The 19,939-nt window shown below is 42.7% G+C and overlaps 1 protein-coding gene across 2 annotated transcripts in view; it reads left to right on the top strand.

Annotated features, from left to right (window-relative positions):
* Positions 1–598: 598 nt before the first annotated feature.
* Positions 599–19,939, top strand: part of LOC110471139 (connector enhancer of kinase suppressor of ras 2) — a 172,978-nt gene continuing 153,637 nt past the window's right edge. The window contains exons 1-2 of one of the 2 annotated variants that reach the window (XM_077786481.1): positions 599–761; positions 1,019–1,092. In XM_077786481.1, the coding sequence (XP_077642607.1) occupies positions 1,026–1,092 (67 nt within the window). In that variant the 5' untranslated portion in view covers positions 599–761; positions 1,019–1,025. Of the gene's footprint in view, positions 762–802; positions 1,093–19,939 lie in introns of those variants that run through there. The other variant, XM_077786480.1, reaches the window with a different exon arrangement.

Raw genomic sequence — 19,939 nt, 5'->3', positions numbered from 1 at the left:
GTGGGGCTGCAGATCTCAGACAGAAGGTTGGAGCCTGCAGCACCTTCTCAGCCACAGGATGCAGAATTTGTGCTGCATGAGGCGCAGAGAGTCACAAATGGGTCCAAAAAGTGCTGTTTGGCACATCTCATTGAAATGTTTCACCTTCATCTGTCAGAAGGGTAGTAAACTTCAGGGTTAGGAATACTTAAAATGTTTTTTTTTCTTTCATAACAAAAGGGAGACATTGACTAATGATTCCAGTACTGAGAGTCAAAATACTTGCTGTACTTGTCTATCCTAAAGTGCTGTAGAAGTACAAATTGCCTCCTCGATGCTGTCATTCTTTCCCTACAAAATGAGCAGCTCATAGGAGGAAATATCGTGCCTCTGAATGTGGCCAGGAAAAAAAAGAGTTTTCTCCCAGTAGTTTTTTTTCTTGGGTAAGACTTTTCATACTGTGTTTGACATTCTGAATTACGTGATTACACAGTACAAGACTCCAGCAACATTTCGCATTGTAAAGATGGAGATGCTCAGCATTTTGCCAGATGCCAGGCGATATCCTGACGTTCCTGTCTTCACTTTGAGCCGAGTGACAGTCAGCATATTCACAATGAAGCCAAGACAATCTGCCATCAAGTCACAGTAGTGACATTTTCCCCGCTGAAGATCCGGGGGCTCGCTGGGATAACGCGGCTCGGCGGAGCGGCTCCGGCGGGATCGCTGGTGTGGAATGCCGTGTTTTATCCGTGCCGCTGGCTCGGCGGGCACAGCCTTTGGTAAGTCAGTGTGTACTGCACCATTTCCTGGCTCGGTGCTCCGGGTGTTGCAGGCTGTGTGCAGTGGGGGAGGTGCCAGAGCTGATCAAGCAGTGTAATTTTATACATTACTGAATCAGTGCGGGAGGGACCTGGAGGGACAAAGCATCATCTTCTCTTTGAACTGCACCGTAAAATCCCACAGCTCTCTTAGCCCAGCCATGCTCTGATACAATTTTTCTCTCCTTTTCCCCCCGATTTTGGTGTGAATGATAAAGTGATCTGATGATGGCTCTCGTTATGGAACCTATTAGCAAGTGGACGCCCAAGCAAGTAGTGGATTGGATGAAAGGTAGGATCGTTTATTGCCGTGTATTGTCTGTACTTTGGATCCCGGCGGTTTGCATCCGTGCTCTCGCATTCTTTGTTTTGGGAAGAGTTTATTCAGTTCTGATCATCCCTGTGCTGCTTTGCCCAGTAGTTGTTAAGAGACAGGGCTGAGGAGAGGCTGCTGGAGCTGTGCTGTGCTGTGGGAATTGCTGCCGACATCGGAGCAGGGATCAACTGCATTTGTTGGACAATGCAGACACGAAGTGTTTGTGTCTCACGGCTCCATTATGCCTCGCACAGGGTAACGCCGGGATGTTTGGCTGCTTTAAATTTGCCCTGATTAGGTCTGGTTTGCTCATATCAGGTGATCTGATGCAGTGGCTGTGCAGCGCTTGTCTGTAGTTTTGGGTACCACAAGGAGCACCAGGAGCCGGGGGCTGGACTGAGGCATCCTGCTCCTCCAGGGACCTGTCCTGCCCTGTCCAGGCTCCTCCAGGGACCTGTCCTGCCCTGCCCAGGCTCCTCCAGGGACGTGTCCTGCCCTGCCCAGGCTCCTCCAGGGACCTGTCCTGCCCTGCCCAGGCTCCTCCAGGGACCTGTCCTGCCCTGCCCAGGCTGCCTGTCCGAGGCTCCGCAGGGCTGAGCGCGGCTCCGCGGGGGAAACTCGCCGGGATAACTTGACAGGAATGATGATTTCCCTGCACATTCGCAGTTTCACAACACAGCCGTCAGCTGTGACATGTTTTGCCTGACAATGCTCGGCTGTGCTGCAAACAGACCGGGATGGATGGGAGGGCGAGGGATTGTTCTGATGATAAGTGGTTTAAATTTCTCCGGAGTGGGGGGAGGATGTATTCCCACCGTGGGATGCATTAGTGTTGTTATACAGTGCTTCTGATGAGCTGCCTGTCTTGGAGACAAATAATTCCTGCCACGGGGGATCTCTGTTATATAAGGAGAAGAGGTGCAAATTTGGGGTGTAGGTTACTCCTGGAAATGATTCCTGTGATGTGATGACTGAACTTATGGGAGGGTTGAATTGGATGCCCACTCGAATGTCCTTAAAGCTTTCAAAGTCTTCTCATTAATAGAGGAATGGTTCTGATCTCATTTTGCTGAGGTGCATCTCCACACTTCGCTGAAATTGGGCTGTTTTGGTGCTCATCAGACACGTTGCCATTATCAGCTAATTATTCTCCTACCAGCGCAGAGTCTTGTGAAGCAAACGGTGTCTGGGGGAATGGATGTACTTTGTTTCTCAGGCGTTGGGAACTCGGGGTAATTGGGAGTGTTTAAGCAGGTCATTGGGATGAGTCCTAAACCTTTAGATACAGAATTGATCCCCAGGCTACAATGTCATTAGGTGATAGCAAATCCTAATGAATTTGCTGAGGAGTTATCTGACCCACACCTTCATTCCCAGTACATGAAAGAGTTAAAAAGTGGACAGATCATTCTGCTAATTTAACTCCTTACTTGAATTATAATTTAAATTACGTGTCAAAGCATGTAGAATACTTGTTGCTAAATTCAAAATTACTACCTGCTACTTTTTTATCCTTCCTGATGCAAACTAATTACATGCTGGGGAGCAGTAATCCATGATGTGCAGTGCAGGAAGGTCACACAAGCAGCAGATTTTTGAATGTCTGGAGTTGCCTGACACTTGGATTTCCATGCCAGCCTGCACAGTGCACCATCCACAGGGATATCTGGTGTAGGCAGCATTGTCAGTGCTGTGCCTCTGTGTTCAAGCATAAGTAAATATGATGCAGTGAACATTGAAGTATTCACAAATTGATATTTTCCTTGGTAGCATGAGCTGCACACCCACAAGCAGGAAAGTTGCACACTTGTCCCTTTTCCCCACGTTAATATTGCAAGCCTCCTTTTTATCCCTTTGCAGATGCATTGTTCAGTTGCAGCCAAAGACCTGACCCACACAAATGGCAGACTGGAGTCAGTTTAATACCACTAATAACTACCTTGCTTTGCAAAAATTGCCTAACTGTGGCCACTGTTTGCCTGTAATTTCCATGTGTTGTGTAGCTCAGCTGTTGGCTACAGTCACTCTGCTAAATCCATGTGCCAGGGAGGTCGAAGGTCTGCACAGGCAGTGATTTGCAGTGAAAAGGTAGCTTTTATGTGGTTCTTCTATTCTGAAAGGTCACTTATTTCACAGCATTAGAAGATAAATCAAAGACACTTTCAAAAAATTACTACTTTAGGAATGAGTATTATCTTGACCGTAGAGAGCAACATGTTAATAAACAATGGAACAAATATGCCTCTGTAATGTACCTTTGGGGGGCTTATAAATATGTAGACTATTAGTTTTATTTGTGGAGACTGTAAGTGATAACATATTTCACAGGGAAATTATAGCAACACGGTTTAAAACTTGCATTTATCACATCCCTTCAAGCCATTAGAACTTATTCCTAAAATCTGTTAGCAAAGCCCATGTTTTGAAACTAACTAGCAGTGAGTACCAGAAGCATCAAATAACTGTAGAGAAGATGGAAGGAAGCCACGAAAATGATGTTAATGGTTTGAGACCCAGGTCCTCAGAAAGTGTCCTGGTTACAGCACACGATGAGAGCAGCAGCTGCAGCCTGAACCCCCCCTCAGGAGGAGACACCCTTCTGTTCTTTTCCTTTAGGAAATGTTACTTGCCAAAAAAGTAAAAATTGGTAAGCTTTAAGGAACATTGTCATGACAAGTTGGCATCTTGCATTTATCCACAGTTCCTTTCTCCGGAATGCACTCAACTGGAATTCAATTAGGGAACTGCATCTGATGGTGTGGACAACCTGAAAAGGCCATGCAAGTCTGGGGAAATTGATTCCTGAGGCTCTCAGGGGTTCTAGAAGTTAAAACTCTGCATACTTTTGTCTCTGTGCAAACATACTTCGTTAGGTTTGGCAGATGTGGTTAAAAGGGAAGGTTTCAAAGGAGCTGACAACATTAACTGGAGAGGCATTTTTAGCAACAGTTTTTAGTCAGTATTCTTTTTTCCCCAAATTTTCCAAAATGTTAAACATCTCCAAATGGTTTTCAGGTGTTTTCCCTGGTTACAGACATTTCTTACATAACTTACCTGTTTTCCAGGGGATGTGTTCTATGGACCCAAAATAATGTTTTTTTTTAAGGAAAAGCTTTGCCTTGCTCAGATTTCCCCACTGGAAAAGAAACATTACCCATAAAATCCCCAGTGCCTTCAGGGTCAGGGTGGTTTCCAGCTGGTCAGATTTCCCTGGATTAGGTTTAACACACTAATGGGAGTAAATGGCAAACTGCCCTCCAAGATGTGCATCTGGAATGCTTTACCTGGAGATTTTTGTTGCTTTTTGGTGCAGGAGCTCCCTGTGAAACTCAGGGACGTTTTGCAGGTTATCAGTGAACACTCCAAACCCAAACCCATCTATTTTAACGTGCTCTGAGCAGGGGAGTCCTGTACAGAATCTGGGGGTTTGGGATGCAGAGGGGACCTAGGATGTCTTACTGAATTAACAAAAGAGTGAGACTTTCTGTCTCCATTGGAGGCAAAATCTGATGGGAATTCTCTGTACTTTTACAAGCAAGAGCATTGGAGATGTTGTACTTCCTAAGGGGAGCAGTTTACAAGTAGGTCATTTAAAATGTGAACTCATTTACAGGGAAGTGACACCTCTGTCCAAATAAATAGTCACTTTTCAAAGCAGTCCAAGGAAATGAAATGAAATACAATGCAATGAAATACAGCTGTGATTTTCAGAGAATGCAGTGTTATTGAAGAGCTGAAAATTAAAATGGGAAACCAGCTATTCCTTAAGTATCTGTAATAACTCCACACAGAGTCTGTGATTCAAAGTCCTGGGGACTGACAGGTTTGTCTGCCAAAACAGCCTGCAGTGGAGGTTTCTCTCCTAATAAATGGTCTGCTGTAGATACTCATTTCACAACTGCGAGCCATGTTTTCCCCTTTAAACACAGAATTTCTGCACCCTCAACAGGAGATGTAGACATAAAAAAATAAAAATTAATTCAGTTTGTAAACTGATTAACTATGCTGCACTGATCCTGTGCAGAATAATTATATGTTTAGCTGAAGGGTTTTCCTTAGCATGTAATTCCCTGATTTCAGGCTGGCTCATGAAAGGGAAAGGCAGGGAGGGAGGGAGAGGAGAGCAGGGAGCTGATGACGTGAGAGGATTTGTTAACATTCACATCACGCCGGGCTCCGGCAAACCCCTCTCCCTCTTCCTTCCCTTCCCATTAGATCACCACCTGTGCTGGAGCAGTGCCACAGGCAGGGAGCCTCCTCTCTTTGCAGGACATCACATTTCTCAGGTCCCAGAAGGTGCTGGAAGCAGAGCTGAGGTTGTGACCCATGGCAAAAGCAGCCCTGGAGGTGCTGGGCTGGTGATGCTCAGCATCCCTGTCCCCCCTCCTGACCTCGGCATCCCGCCAGCAGGAGCACAGTTCCACCAGATGCAATTGGAAACCGGAGTGGATAACCGAGGTCGTGCCTTATTTAGAAAAATGTAGAGTTCATAGCATCTTTTCAGCTCTTTCCCAAGACAAATAGGTCTGGGAGAGACCTGAGCCACAAATGCAGAATTAGAGTTCAGTTTCCAAGCTGTTCTAAAGTAAAGGTTTCACTGTTTTCCTCTGCTCTCACCGCTTGTACAACTGAAACAAACAATTTGCTCTTGTGGCTCCCCCTTGGATTCCTGTGTTCTGCTGGCACCACATTTCCAGTTGTCTGGAGGAAGTCACTGAATCAGAATTGGCTGCAATTCCTCCCTGATTTCTCTCACAAGTTTGGGGCTTTAATGCTTCTCAGTAATGAATTTTGTGAACAACTCTTGAGTGCTGTAAGCTGTTTGCTTCTAAAGGCTCGGCCGAGCCTGCCTCAGAGTTGACAGCTTTGCAGTGGAAGTGCTAAAGGTCAGATTTCAAGGAACAAGTTCCCAAAATTCAGCACAGTTAAGTGCTGGAATAACTGTCCAGGCAGGTTGGGCTGTTCCCTTCGTAGGAGGTTTTGAATACAACTGAGAAGAGCTCCAGTGTCCCTCTGGAAGCGTTTCTGTGCCCAGTCTGTCCCCAGCAGAGTGACCTAATGCCTTCTCAAGGCTTCTACCAGCTCAGCCAAGACCTTGGGATGGCTTCTTGTTGGGAATCACCCTCATCTTTGAAATATCAAAAGTCCCAAAGAGATTATAGCTCTGGCTTCCTCCTGGATATTTCACAGTTTCTATTTCCCAGAATAAGCACGGGAGATGATGCCCACGTGTCAGAGGTTTTCCTGCTGTGTTTCACGAGGAGAGCAGCAGAGCTGGTGATCGTCAGAGCTGCAGCCCCAGGAGCGAACCCAGACCTGCTCCACTTCCACCAACATTCCCCAAAGGCCCGTTCCTCCATTCCTCCCTGCCCCAGAGGGTAAGGTATGAAACAGAGCTCAAAAGACTGGCAGGATTACCAAGAGCCAGTGCCCTCAAGGCTTTGACTGTTGCTGCTTTAATTCAGTTTGTGCACCGCTGGCAGCCTGGAGGGACAACAAAACACTTTGCTGAGCCCATGGCTCCAGTTTGTGTCCTCCCAGTGACTGCAGCTGTGCTTGGGGTCATTGCCAGCTGGCCCACAGCTAAATGTTGCACAAAGACTTCCTAAATCAAGTCTATCTCTAATTCTCTATGGAAATTATTTTGGCTGAGGTATTTCTGCATCCCTATCACTATTACCTCATTTTCACTAGCTCCACTTGGAGGACCAATTAGAAACTGGTCTATATATCTTCCAAGAACCAACTGGATTAGCACTGTCTCCATAAAAGATTTCAGCAACATTTAGCAATTTAATGGTCTGTATTTATTATCAGGTTATTTAGGACTGTATTCTGAAACTTTCCTATCTACAAAGCAGATACATTCAGACCTTTTAAGAAATGTAATTCTGCTCCCAGAGAAAAGTCTGAGCTCAATGAGAGTCTCTCAAGTCACATTTATCAAGCGTAACTAATCTTTCAGGTCATTATGTAAAGAAATTTACTTTATTGTCTCGCAGCTTAGTATCAGCAGTCAGACAATGTGTCACGCCTTGCTGGGCCTTGTAACCTTTACCATCTGTTAAAATGATGCAAAATCCCCAACTTTCTCCCAGTCCTGACCATCCCAGGGAGGGCAGAGGGGCAATGCAAATTCAGAAGAGCTCAACCTTCTCCAGCTCTCCGTTACTTCACAGTGCTTCACCTTATGAAGCAAAATTCAGGATAAATTGGCTGCTGTGGGTGGCACTTTCAGGCCACAATAAATGAGGTGCTGTATGCCAGGAAGCTGCAAAGACACTGGATCCTGCTCAGCAGTAAGATGCTTTCATGGTTTCTTCCCAGACTTTCTTGCCCCACTGTCGCCCTGTTATTTTAAAAGTTTTAAAGTTCTTTTAAAAGTTTTTTTACCCATCTGATATTTACATATTTCTACTGGAGTTCTCACACACTGTTCATGTAAATAATGATTGTTTTGCATTCTTCTTTGTGGGAGGAGAGAATTGATGGACTGTTGGTTTGACCAGTGTGGTTGGAGAGGTGGCAATTTCACCCTCCAATCCACTGCCACTTTTGGAATTCTATATATTGTGAGGTCAGGAATAAAACTTCCTCTTTTCCTTCTTTTGCATCTTGAGTGAGTGTGTGAGTTATTTCATGTTGTAGGGCGACACCCCACTCTTTCCAATTTTTATATTTTTCCTTCCTTTGCCAGGATTGGCATCAGCCCATGTGCCATAACACTGAGAACTGCGTGTAACACTGCAGCCAGTTTGTAAAATGTGGATTTCCTAGGAAAAGAGCAGAACATCTCAGTGCTACAGGATTCCTGGCTGCCTGGGTTGGAAAGCAGTTGGAGAAACATTGCATTGTGCAGAAAAATACATCATAAATATCATTTGGATGCATGGAAAACACTACCCAGAGGTGGGGGAGCAAATCTCTGCTCCACATCGTGTCTCAGACCCCTGGGAAGGCAGCTCCTTGTTTCCTGGGCCTGTCCTCAAGGAATGCTTCTAAATGCTCACCGTGCTTGGCTAAAGAAACATTCCTGCCTGAGAAACCTTCTTGTGTCTCATTCTGATGGGTTCAAAGTCTTGTGCTTCTGTTTGCAATGAAGCAATAATCTACATTCATCCTTTCCACCCCGAGTGATTTTGTAGGTGTATTCTAAATGCTGCTTTGCATTACTAACTTCAATTGTTACTTTTGTAGTTTAGGTTTTTTTAGTAAACATGACTTTCTCTTCCCTGATGCCATTGCAGTGAGGGCAGGAGCTGGAAAGGGAAGGTTCAGGAGTTACTCTTAAAGGATTCAGTGAGAGGAAAAAATGATGGGGTTTTATTTGTGAAGGGCTCTAGTGAGGAATCAAAATGAAATTATTTCTGATTAACTAACACTCAGACAGCTCCCAAAACATATCCTGGCTGACCCTCTGCAGAGAAGTGCTCAGGAGGATTCAAGGCCAATGCAATGTTTGGGTTTTCCTACTCAAATTCTCCACCAACTGTTTTCCAGCAAAGATGAATTATAAAAAGACAGTGGAGCATTTTTAGTTCCAACGTAGGTGGCATGTTTGAAATAAAAACGTGGCAGCCAGTAATTTTACAAAATACATTCAGCTTTATTCCCTACAAATATGTCCATCTTTTTCATTCTAAGAACCAAACAAAGCCTAGAAAAAGAGTTCTTAAGGCAGAAATTGTGTTTTTATAAGTGTGCTGAAACTGCTACAGCTCTAGAAAATATTCATTTGGCACATCTGCTTCTTTTTCATGGAAAACTCTCTGAGTGCAGGCAGACAGGGGTGCCAGCCTGACAGCTCAGACATGCCAGTGATCACCTGAATTAAAGCATTTTACTTCTCTCTCTCTCCACCAGCTTCCCCATTCCCTTTTTGCCTCTCTCCTGTTTATTCCCATTTCTCTCTAGCAGAATTTTTCTTGCCTTTTTCATAATGAGATGGACAATAAGCATTAGATTGTGAAGGAATTTGTTCATTTAACATCAAAATTTTCTAGCTTTGAGTATCTTGGAGAGGGCTGCAGTGATTTGGAAGTGAAGTGCATCCAAAATCCCAAGGGAGGTGAAAATCATCAGCCTCAAGAAGCCAAGCACAGCTCCTGGGAGCTTTAAGGGGCAGCTGGAAAGAAGGCCAATGTTGCTGTTTCACTGATTCTTCACTAAAATCTCCTGTGAATCTCCTCGGTTCTCTTTCAGAGCATGAAATGCTGCTTCCCTGGGAGATGTGAGGGAGGTGCAGCAGTGGTACCCAATAATGAAATCCTGTCCAGTGGAGAGGGAGGCACAGTTTGCCCAGAGAAGTTATGGGTGAACCATCCCTGGCAGTGCCAAGGCCAGGACAGGGCTTGGAGCAACCTGGGGCAGTGGAGGTGAATCTGCCCATGGCAGGGGTGGGGTTGGGTGGGATTTAAGGTCCCTTCCAACCCAAACCAGTCTGGGATTTCATGAGTTTGCACCACACAGGAATGTGCTGCACTTTCCTAAATCCAGGAGGGTCTTCTGCAGGCATCTGTCACTGATCACTCAGCACCAACAATGAGCTCATCCTGAAAATGCCCTCAATTACAGAACACTGAGAGAGACTTTAATTGCCCATTGTCAAGAGATTTCAACTGTTCATTGCCAAGCCACACTGAGAAATTCCCTTCGTTATAAAAAAACTTTGTAGTTTAGAAGAGGAAAAAGACACTCAAAGCAAAGAAAAAACCCTTGAAATTTGCATGGGGTTGGAGGGAACAGGTAGAGTAATGTAAGAGAAGTTCAGAACCAAGAATTCAGAATATTCACTACTTGAATGTCCCATGAATAGAAATGGATCCGCTTGGGGCAGTAGCTCAGCAATGCTGCTCTTGCAGAAATAAATTCTGGAGAATGAAGAGAGCTAGTGAATAATCCATCAAAAATCTAACAAATAATTATCTGAGTAACAAAAAAAAAAAAATAGAATAATAGCCTGGAAATTTCCACATAGGATAGAAAAAGAAAGATAAAGTATTAGTTTAAAAAAGTCTTGGGAAAATGGAGGAATATTCTTATCAAATCTTTCATTTATGGACTTAAAAACATTGGGAAATGTGCTAAGGAAGCCATCACCTGCTGACAGAAATATGCACTGGGACATCACATTAAATATTTCTTGTTTATCCGAAAATTCTCAGGCCAAATTATCAATCCCTTTTGCAGCAGCAGCAGCAATCATTATTTGCATATCAGCAATGAGGCAATACTTTAACTAGAAACCAAATTGCTCAAATGATGCTGCCATGAAAGTGTTTTAATTCAATCTGTGAATCATTCCAAGAGCCATCAATATCACTCAGCACGTGGAAAGGAGTTTTATTTTCCCCATTTTCTGTGGATGCTCTTTGTGTGTCCCCCCTTGCCACATTTTGTTCATCTGAAGGTAGATCTGTAGTTTCTTCATTAAGAAGGTCCCCTCTGGTATCAAACCAGCAGAGTTTCTTCTTAAAACATTTTCTATATTTCCATTTTCTTTTATGATCAACTTTTACAATGAAAGGATGCTGGTAGATGAGGAATCCTGGCTTTTTGGAACGAGTTAATTCCACATAGCCTTTGCCATTTTATCAGAGGGGTTGAAATATCCCAATATGAGTTTGGGAGTTCTGCACTTCCACGTCAGGACATCCAGGCAGGAATTCCAAATGATCCAAAGCTGCCCAGTTCTGTGCACTGTCAGCCTGCCAGGACTCACCCCAGTGCTCTTTGCTTTCCTTTCACCCTCCAGTGTCATACTTGATTTGAATTGCTGAAATTCTCATCAAATTATTCTTTCAAATCTCATTAATATCCAGTCTTTAAATGATAGACAATATTTCTTTTTAATTTTTTTGCCTGCAAACTGGCAGGCTGTCACATTAAAGGACAAAATGAACCCTTGTAGCACAATTTTAAAGCCATGCTGGAACAGTCTCTGTTTGTCCTCATATCAAATAACCAACAGTGGTGGTAGAGCAGAAAAATATAAATTGCACCTATGGTTAACTCTAGTAGGCATCCATGCCTGATAACATAATTATCATCAATTTGGAGCAGTTCAAAATATCCCAGAATAATTTATATTTGACTATCAGACCATCACTAATTCTGGATCCACTGTCTTTCTCTACTCCACAGTTATCATCCCCAAAAACATGGTAATGAAGCTCCATGACTAAGCATTCCCAAAATGATAACAGAATTTGCATAATTGAGATTTGGTACAGAGAAAACCCACCAAAAAAAAAACCCCAAACAAACAAACAAACAAAACAAAACAAACCCCACCATGTAATGGATATGTTAAAATATTGGTCAAATACAGTTTGAAACAGGAACTGTGGTTCTTTGGAGAATTAAAACTAAACAAGGTTTCTAAAAAGCATCCAAGAAGAACAAAGGAATTTAAAGGTAAGATTATTTCATATCATTTTGGTCTGAAGGACATTTTACCACTTCCTGTAGTCAAGGTTTTTTGGCAAATAATCTTGATTTGCATCTCTAGATGATCAGTTATGCTCTGAGATTAATTCACAAGATGCCTCAAAAGTACTGGAAATTATGTACTTGAAAATAACATGTTGTCTTCCTTAATCTCCTGTAATAAATTTAGGAATGGGGCACTGACTGAGATTTTTCCTGAAGAATTAGGGATTCCATGGTATTTACATTGGGGATGCGCTGTGATCCCTCTTCTTTTCAATCCCAGTGACTGCCAATTCCCCTGGCACCATAAAATACAACAAGAACAGCATTTTTTGGTGTTAAATTTTCTGTAGTCCGTCTCTTAAGCCTGGCTGAAGTTAAGCTCATTTTAGTGAACCTCACACACAAGTGAACCTGGCCCAAAAGTCAGGCTGGTGAGAGAGGGAGCTCTGAAAAGAAATCCTCTCTGGCAGTGCAGGATCCTGGCTGCAGGAGTGTCAGTCCCTCCTGCAGGCTGGCTGCACTGATTAAGGTAATAAAACTGATCAAGCAGTTTAATTAGGAAATATTCTTGAGGGACACTTTAGATCACAGTGCAATCATGCACTGGTATAGTCTCTCTCTTTTTTTTTTTTTTAATTTTAAAAATTATAGTGATCTACCAAGGGTTGTCTAGATAGAACCAATTTTAACTAGCAGAGAAGCAGAGTTTGTTAAAACAAAGTTTGTTAAAGGAGGGATTGTTAAAGCAGAGTTTGTTAAAGCAGAGTTTAGTAAAGCAGGGTTTATTAAAGCAGAGTTTGTTAAAGCAGAGTTTGTTAAAGCTAGCCTCATTTCCAGCCATTATCTTCCATTTTGCCTCTCTGCATTTCCCATTTCCCACTCCTGTGTTTTTATTGGTTGGTTTAGCTCTAAAAAAATCAATAAATGCTTATAGATGAGGAGGATATTAACCGGAGTTGAAACAAAACCTAGAAATTGAAAAAAGACATGGCAGTCTGTGTCTGCTGTGGACAAAATCTGAAATGACTTCTGATAAAAGACACAGAGCAGATATGCAACTGAAATTTTTAACTAAATAAGGGCATTAAGTGCCAGGACAGGGGGAATGGCTTTAAGCTGAAGCAAGGTAGATTTAAATGGGATTTTGGGAAGGAATTCCTGGCTGTGAGGGTGGGCAGGTCCTGGCACAGGTGCCCAGGGAACCTGGGTCCCTGGCAGTGCCAAGCTCAGGTTGGACATTGGGGCTTGGAGCAGCCTGGGAGGTGCCCCTGCTCATGGCAGGGGTGAAATGGGATGGGCTTTAAGGTCCCTTCCAACCCAAATAATTCTGGGATTCTGGGATTCTATGAAGGTGAAAAGCACTGTTATGTACAGATGCACTGACTCTGGTTTGCAGGACATCCAATTGGAAATGGACACGCTGATGTAAAGGTAAATATGGGATTTATGGCTCAGAAACTGATACTTTTTCTAAATCTGTATTAAGCCAAGCCATCATGGTGGTATCCCCATTTTTGCCCTGATAGAAGTGCGTGATATTGTGATCCAAACAGATTCCAGCAGACAGGGGTGATGGATGATGTTCAAAGCTGTGCCTGGTCCCCTCCTGCAGCCCCGGGGCGCTGCCTTCACTGTATGGAGCAGCTCCTGTTTTAGGGACAGCCACATCCCAGCCTGTGGATTCCTTTCATTTCGGGAAAGGAAATGCATTTCAGGGCTTTGGCTGCGGGCGGGAGATCAGAGCTGCTGGGATGAGAGGCTGGTGGGGGCAGGATCGTTATCAGCATCCTGCTGGGGAGGTTCTGCTCCTTATCACATCAGCCAGCCCGGCACACACATCATTGACTGTCAAAGGGTAATGACAACCCTATCTACATCGTGCACGATTAACTCGTTTTTGGCTCTGGAGTACAGCAAAACTCCAGCGTTTCATTGGTGTTGGATTGCTAAAGGGGCAGAAAGAGTTCTTAGGGGGCCGAAGTGCAAAGATGTAAATAAAGGTTCTGAGTTTTACAGGTATTTCACAAGTCTTTTGCAGGAATTTCACAAATATTTGAAGAGAAACAATTCTTAATAGTGTCAGGAAGACTCGGCAAAATGCAGAGAAACGGCAATTAATACTTTTAGCATCTGTAGCACAGAAAAGTTTCATTTTGAGTGCTTGCACTTCCAAATTCTATTCGTTCCACAGTGCAGGGAAAGTGTTCCAAGAAAGATCTGGCCAGCAATGGCTTCACCAGGGAAATCACATCTTCCAGACTGAAGTGTTTTTGTGCACACACACAGCCCATTAATCAAGGGGAAAAATTGAAGCGTGTTATTCATCATATTTGCTGTGTTTGGATTTGAAGTGATGAGAATGATAATAATGATCCTGAGAATTATTACTAAGTAATATGAAGTGGTTTGTCTGAAGGAATAAATATGATTTGGTCTGCAAAGGTTCAGACATCTGGTACAAGCATATGGGTTGGAAATCATTAGATAATTGTTACAAAAATACAAGGAAAAAGTCTTTTTAATGAGAGAATCGAGGCCTTCAGGAGTGCTCCATGTGCTTCCCTCTGGAATGGAACCTTCCTGTCCCTGTTATACCCCACAGCTCTCTAAAACTCTGCAATGCCTGTCAGGGTACTGAATTTACTTCTCTGGGACATGCTCAAAGTAGCAAACAGCTTTCAAAACCCATTTTCACAAAATGTTGTATGCAGTACTGGTTTTTGAGTGGTAAATTGTCTTTTCTTCTAAATGTGTGTATGCTGTGGATTCACACTGCACTGCAGTGCCAGGATTGGATGTGCTCAGTAGAAAGTTCTGATCAGAGAATCCTGGAATGTGTTGAGTTGGAAGGGACCTTAAAGCTCATCCAGTGCCACCCTGCCATGGCAGGGACACTTCCACTGTCCCAGGCTGCTCCAAGCCCCATCCAAACTGGTGCTGAACAAGGAATGGAGAGTCCAAAACTTCTCTGGACAATCTGTGCCGAGGCCTCACCACCTCCACAGTCAAGGATTTCATCCCAATGTCTCTTCTGAGCCGGTGTGAGGTTTGGTGCAGGTGCTCAGGGGGACAGTGGCAGGGGACAGTGCCACCCTGGCAGCAAGGAAGGGCCAGCAGGAAGCCCCCTGGTCCTGGGGAGAACCAGACAAGGTGACAAGTGGGGCTTTGTTGGCATTCAGGAACACAGAAAATCACAGAATATGATTATCTGCAGGTGCTTTTATTGAAGAGCTCTGGGAGTCAGGGGTACAGACCCAAATCTGACTCCACTGTGGCTTTCGAGCTGAATATATTTTATATTCTATCCTTATATAACTTGCATATTAATTATTAAACTTATATTGTTCTATTCTATACATTGATCTTATTCGAGCATGAATCTCTTGTGGTCTTTTCTCAAGCCCCTGACCACAGTTTCTCATGATTATTCTTACCATTAAACAGTAATTATATTTAATGACTAAACAACCATCACATCTAACAATTATATCATTTATCATATACTTGTTACACAGGTGCAGTTCTAGCAAGTACAAGGTCTATACTTTCCCAGGGTGTTTTCCCAGGACTACTAAGTTAAATTTTCCTTCTAACTCCCCAAATCCCCATGATTTAAAAAACGTTTTACTATCAGCTTGGTCCAGGAACTTCCCAGATAACCTGGGAGAGCTGCTCCTGTGGGTGCCCTTCCCCTTGGCTGCAGCACTTTGGCACCTGCAGCATGAGCAGTCAAAATGCAGGCAATTGTCAGGACTTTGAGCCAAAGCTTAGAATTAAACACAGGATTTGATCTGAGACCTTGGAAAAGGCTCCCAAACTTAGGTGACAGAAGCGAGAATGTGGATTTATAGTAAAAGTAGAGATGTCTTAAGTGAAAGAAAGTTTAGAGTTTTAGAGTTTAAGATATAGGGGGAAAAGTAATTACAAAGGTAAACAAGGAGATTAGAATGCAGTGCTCTGAGTTTTGTGTCATAACATGATTGGCTAAGAAAGCTGACACTGTTGCATGGGTCCATAAGGCAAAATATTTAAGGACTGGGTCAAAAACATAAACATCCTTGTTTTATTGGTCAATAAATCCTTAAAAGGTCTTGTAGCTAGGGATCTTGTGACCTTCTGAACCGTGCTGTAAAGATGTGAGCTGAGCTCACCCTTCCTGTCTATGTCGAAGATAAAAAAAATAAAACACATCATCCAAACCAGCTCAGAGGTCCCATCTCTAAATTGTTCAAAATTCCTTCAAAAATCCCCCATAGCACCCCTGAGGATGCTCCACCCAAGCCATGAGACCCTCTGCTGGGTCATCACTAATTCACAGCCCAGCATTAACCAGGAATCATTTACAGATCTCAGCACCACAAACCAAGCACTTGGGGAGTCAAAGCCTCTGGGAAAATACAATATTAATTCTCTGTTCCTTGCTTTGTGTATTTTGATTTCCTCTCTAATTCTGTTAAGCTGAAGCATCTTCACAATTTATTCAACAAATATGACTTTGCTGCAATCTTCTTTATGCTAAGAATTTAAGGAAAAAGGCCTTGGGCTGCACAGCATTATTAACATTGAGAGCACCTGCTGTTTCCCAGGTAGCTGTCAGCTCAGCATAAGGAAAAAAGCTAATTATTTTAAGCAGGTCATTCAGGAAGAAAACTGAAATTCTATGTGGCAGTTAGAAATCTGAAATTCGCTGCTGCAGAAATATGTGGCTGATGAAGAATCTGCTGGTAAAAATACACCGTGCAAATATTTAACAGTGTCATCTAACAGGGCTTGAAATTAAAGTATTGCATACAAATTAGGTCCTTGATTTGCATTAGGATGAGGCTGAGAAGGATGGTGAGGACAACAAGAAGATGCAAATAAAATAAAATAAAATAAAAGTGTGAAGGTAGAGATCATCTTTCTTGATATAACAACATTTTTCCATGGTAAAAGTGAATAACAATTATAGAAAACTTCTCAGAGAGTGGATAAGTCATCCTAAGTAATTAAACCATGATATATTCTGTATTTTTATAAAATATTTATAAAATTTGAAAGGCTGAAATTACACTTGGGAGTATCAAATCCCTTGGAATTCAAAAGCATTTAAATACTTCAGTGTATTTACTTATGTTGAACAAACACTGCTAGATGAAAAACTCAATGTATTCAACAAAACAAAATTCAACAAAAACATTCATTTCCTTTAACATGTGGTAGCAAAAGAAGTTTTAATAGAGTGAAACATTTTACTACTCAGACTACTTTTCCCAGCATTGCATGCTCAGCTTTGATATTTCATTTATTTTGAGGGATGCAACAAGTTAGAAAATTTTCCTTTCCAAGAGTTACGATGGAATTTTTGTTGGGTTGTTCCACCCTGGAAGTGCCCAAGGCCAGTTGGATGGGGCTTGGAGCAATGTGGGAAAATGGAAGGTGGAACTGGGTGAGCTTTAAGGGCCCTTCCAATCCAAAACATTCTGGGATTCTGGATTTATTTAGGAAAAATGATGGCCAGGGATATGATCCCAAACTGCTTATAAAACCAAACTGATTCAGAAACAAAAGCAAATGTCTCATAAAACATCAAGGAGAATCCACTTTTGTTTTTTATTGTCAGATAATTCAAACCACTTTTTTCACCCATGGGTGACATCGACAGTGCCTGCACTGAATGGGCCTCTCAGGTCCTGGGACCTCTCCCAGAATATGGAATTATTCCGTGTATTTTTGTGTCCACGACCAAACAAACTCCACAAATCAACAGTGTTTGGTGGAACTGAAGAGCCCGATGGCAGAGGCACTTTTTTATCCTTTTGAACAAGAGTTCATGTCAAGTTTGTGAGTTTGCTGAGCTAAACCCTGTCTTGGCTCTGGGAACCCAAAGAGCTCCTGCAGTGATCATTTGTTCCTGTGAACCTCCAGACACCTATGGGCTCAGCTTGGCTCTGATCCCAAAACTGATTGGAGCAGAAATTCCTTGACTCCAGCAAACTCCCTTTAATAAGGCTTTCACAGTTGTAGTAATTTTTTAAATGGCATTAATTAACATTTTCACTGCTTCAAGATCTAACCTTGTATCTTAAACTATGCATTAGACATATATTTTTGTTATTTAAATATACATTACCTGTATGTTCCTCTTAGAAAGAACAAACTTGCTTTTCCTTTCAAATTCAGGACTGGAGTTTTTCAAATTATTTCCATGCCAGATATCTTAGGGGCTCCAGCCTCAAAAGAGATGCAGATACAGAAGAGAAAAAAAAAAAAAAAAAAAAAAAAAAAAAAAGAAAGAAAAGAGAAAAGCCAATTCAGTTAATAAAAATGATGAGCTGCCATTGATTGCTGCCAGACTGATTCCAGCTTGGGGTCAGGTTTTCCTTAGAACTCAGTTCTTGACATCCAGGTTGGCTTGGAAAAGGATTGGGATGATGGGAAGTGCAGCTGGGATGATGGGATGGGCTCCTTAGGGAATGGATGGGGATGATGGGATGGGCTCCTTAGGGAATGGATGGGGATGATGGGATGGGCTCCTTAGGGAATGGATGGGGATGATGGGATGGGCTCCTTAGGGAATGGATTGGGACGATGGGATGGGCTCTTTAGCATTCCCAGCACACCGGGCTTGGCAAAGCCCTCCCAATCTTGGTGCCTTTCATTAAATCAGCAGCAATTCTCCCACATTTACATAACACAAGCTCTGGATGTGCCCGGGCTGCTCGGATGTCATCCCTAAAAACAACTTGACATCAGCATGGCAATGAGAAAGGAGGAGGAGGAGCAGCCTGAGGAAGACATCAGACAGACAGATGGACAATTCAGAACGTCGTGTTTGAGCAGCCAACTCTTTGGGGAGGATACAGCTGGGTCTTTGCAGGAGACTCTGCAGAAAGTGCCAGCCTGGAATGTTGATCATTCTCAAAAGCTGGAATTGCAAAGATCAAGCAAACATCAAAACAAACCAAAAACCCTTCCACAACTACTAAGCCAATAAACGTAAGCACCACAAAGGAGAATTGCAGCAAAACAAAGAATCTTCTGCCACAGAAATCCCTGGAAAAGCTCTGACTGTCATCAGCTTTGTCAAAACTCTTTAGTGTTCCTTTTTGATAGGCTTTTTTGGAAGGATGAATTTTAGGCAGAACATTAGTCTAGGAGAGCAGCACATATCTCTTCAGTCAAACTTCTCTTTCTAAATTGAGAATGTGACACTGTGACAAATCCCAAGGTGGAATTCCAATGTGGAATTCTGAAACCTGCACAGGTAATTAATGATAGACTCTGGTGCTTTCCTTGTTTGCCACCTGGGGATCACAGCAGCAGCTGGAGCTCCTGAGCCATGGGAATTTGGGAGAGTGGGAGGGTTCTGTGACCTTTGGAAGGGACTCAGGAGGTGAAACAGAGCCAGGAGACCTCGTTCTCAGGGCCAGGATAACAGGTGATTTTCCTGTTTCCAGGGAACAATATATTTGATCACCCCTGAGACAGTGAAAATAATGGTCTCTTCATGCATTAATTGCAGGTGTGGAACTCCCAGAACTAAAGCCATGGGTGATGTCCAAAACCAGAATGATTTCAGGGGCTGTTGCTTCATATTGCCAAGAACTTTGCCAATTGTTTCATTCTCCCATTTCTCATGGATGGGAGAACTTCATAATCAGCCCTAGACACAGAAATATTTGGTTTTGCAGTTTAATACAGTAAAAATTTTATGCTCAATTTCTTATCAGTCCTGCACTGCACAGATCTTTGAGACACAGAATCCCACTCAGTGTTAGACATTAACAGAATATGTAAAATGTGCTGGTTTCTCTCTTGGTACTCCCTGCATTATAGATTTTTATTAGCTCACTCATCTAGAGAACACACTGGTTTTGTGTCTTGGTTCAAAACACACTACCCAGCCTGTCTCTTTTTCACTCAAATAAGTGCATTTAATATTTTTTTTTCCTTTTTCTGTAATAAATACATCAGAAAAGATTGCCACTTCAGAAAGAGTGCAGCTGTCTGTACTGCCATGAGTTGATGCCTCTGAGTTCAAAGAAAATTCCAGGCAATCCCCTGTGTTTCTTCACTTTATGATGTACACTTTATGATGCCTCTAATCACAGAATAGATTTTATAGGAATTTCCATCACATCTCTCCCTCTTGATTCTATTTTTTCCCACTGCTGTAATCTCACAGTCTTCATTTGTAGGGGAAAAGAAAAGAGAAGAGCAAGAAATTATTCTGACACTTTTTTTTCCAGGTTTCTACCAGTTGTCAACCCTTCCACTAATGGTTGTTACAAAATTAAAAGGCACAGTGAGAATGTGGAGCACTAAACACAGTCTGAGTCACACAATTTTCACTTCAATTTTTTGCATTTCTAACCAACAGCTCCATTTTAAGTGTTCCATCAGGAGA

The sequence above is a fragment of the Lonchura striata genome, chromosome 14, assembly GCF_046129695.1.
Source record: "Lonchura striata isolate bLonStr1 chromosome 14, bLonStr1.mat, whole genome shotgun sequence".
NCBI lineage: Eukaryota > Metazoa > Chordata > Aves > Passeriformes > Estrildidae > Lonchura > Lonchura striata.
This window is presented reverse-complemented; position numbering and strand designations above follow the sequence as displayed.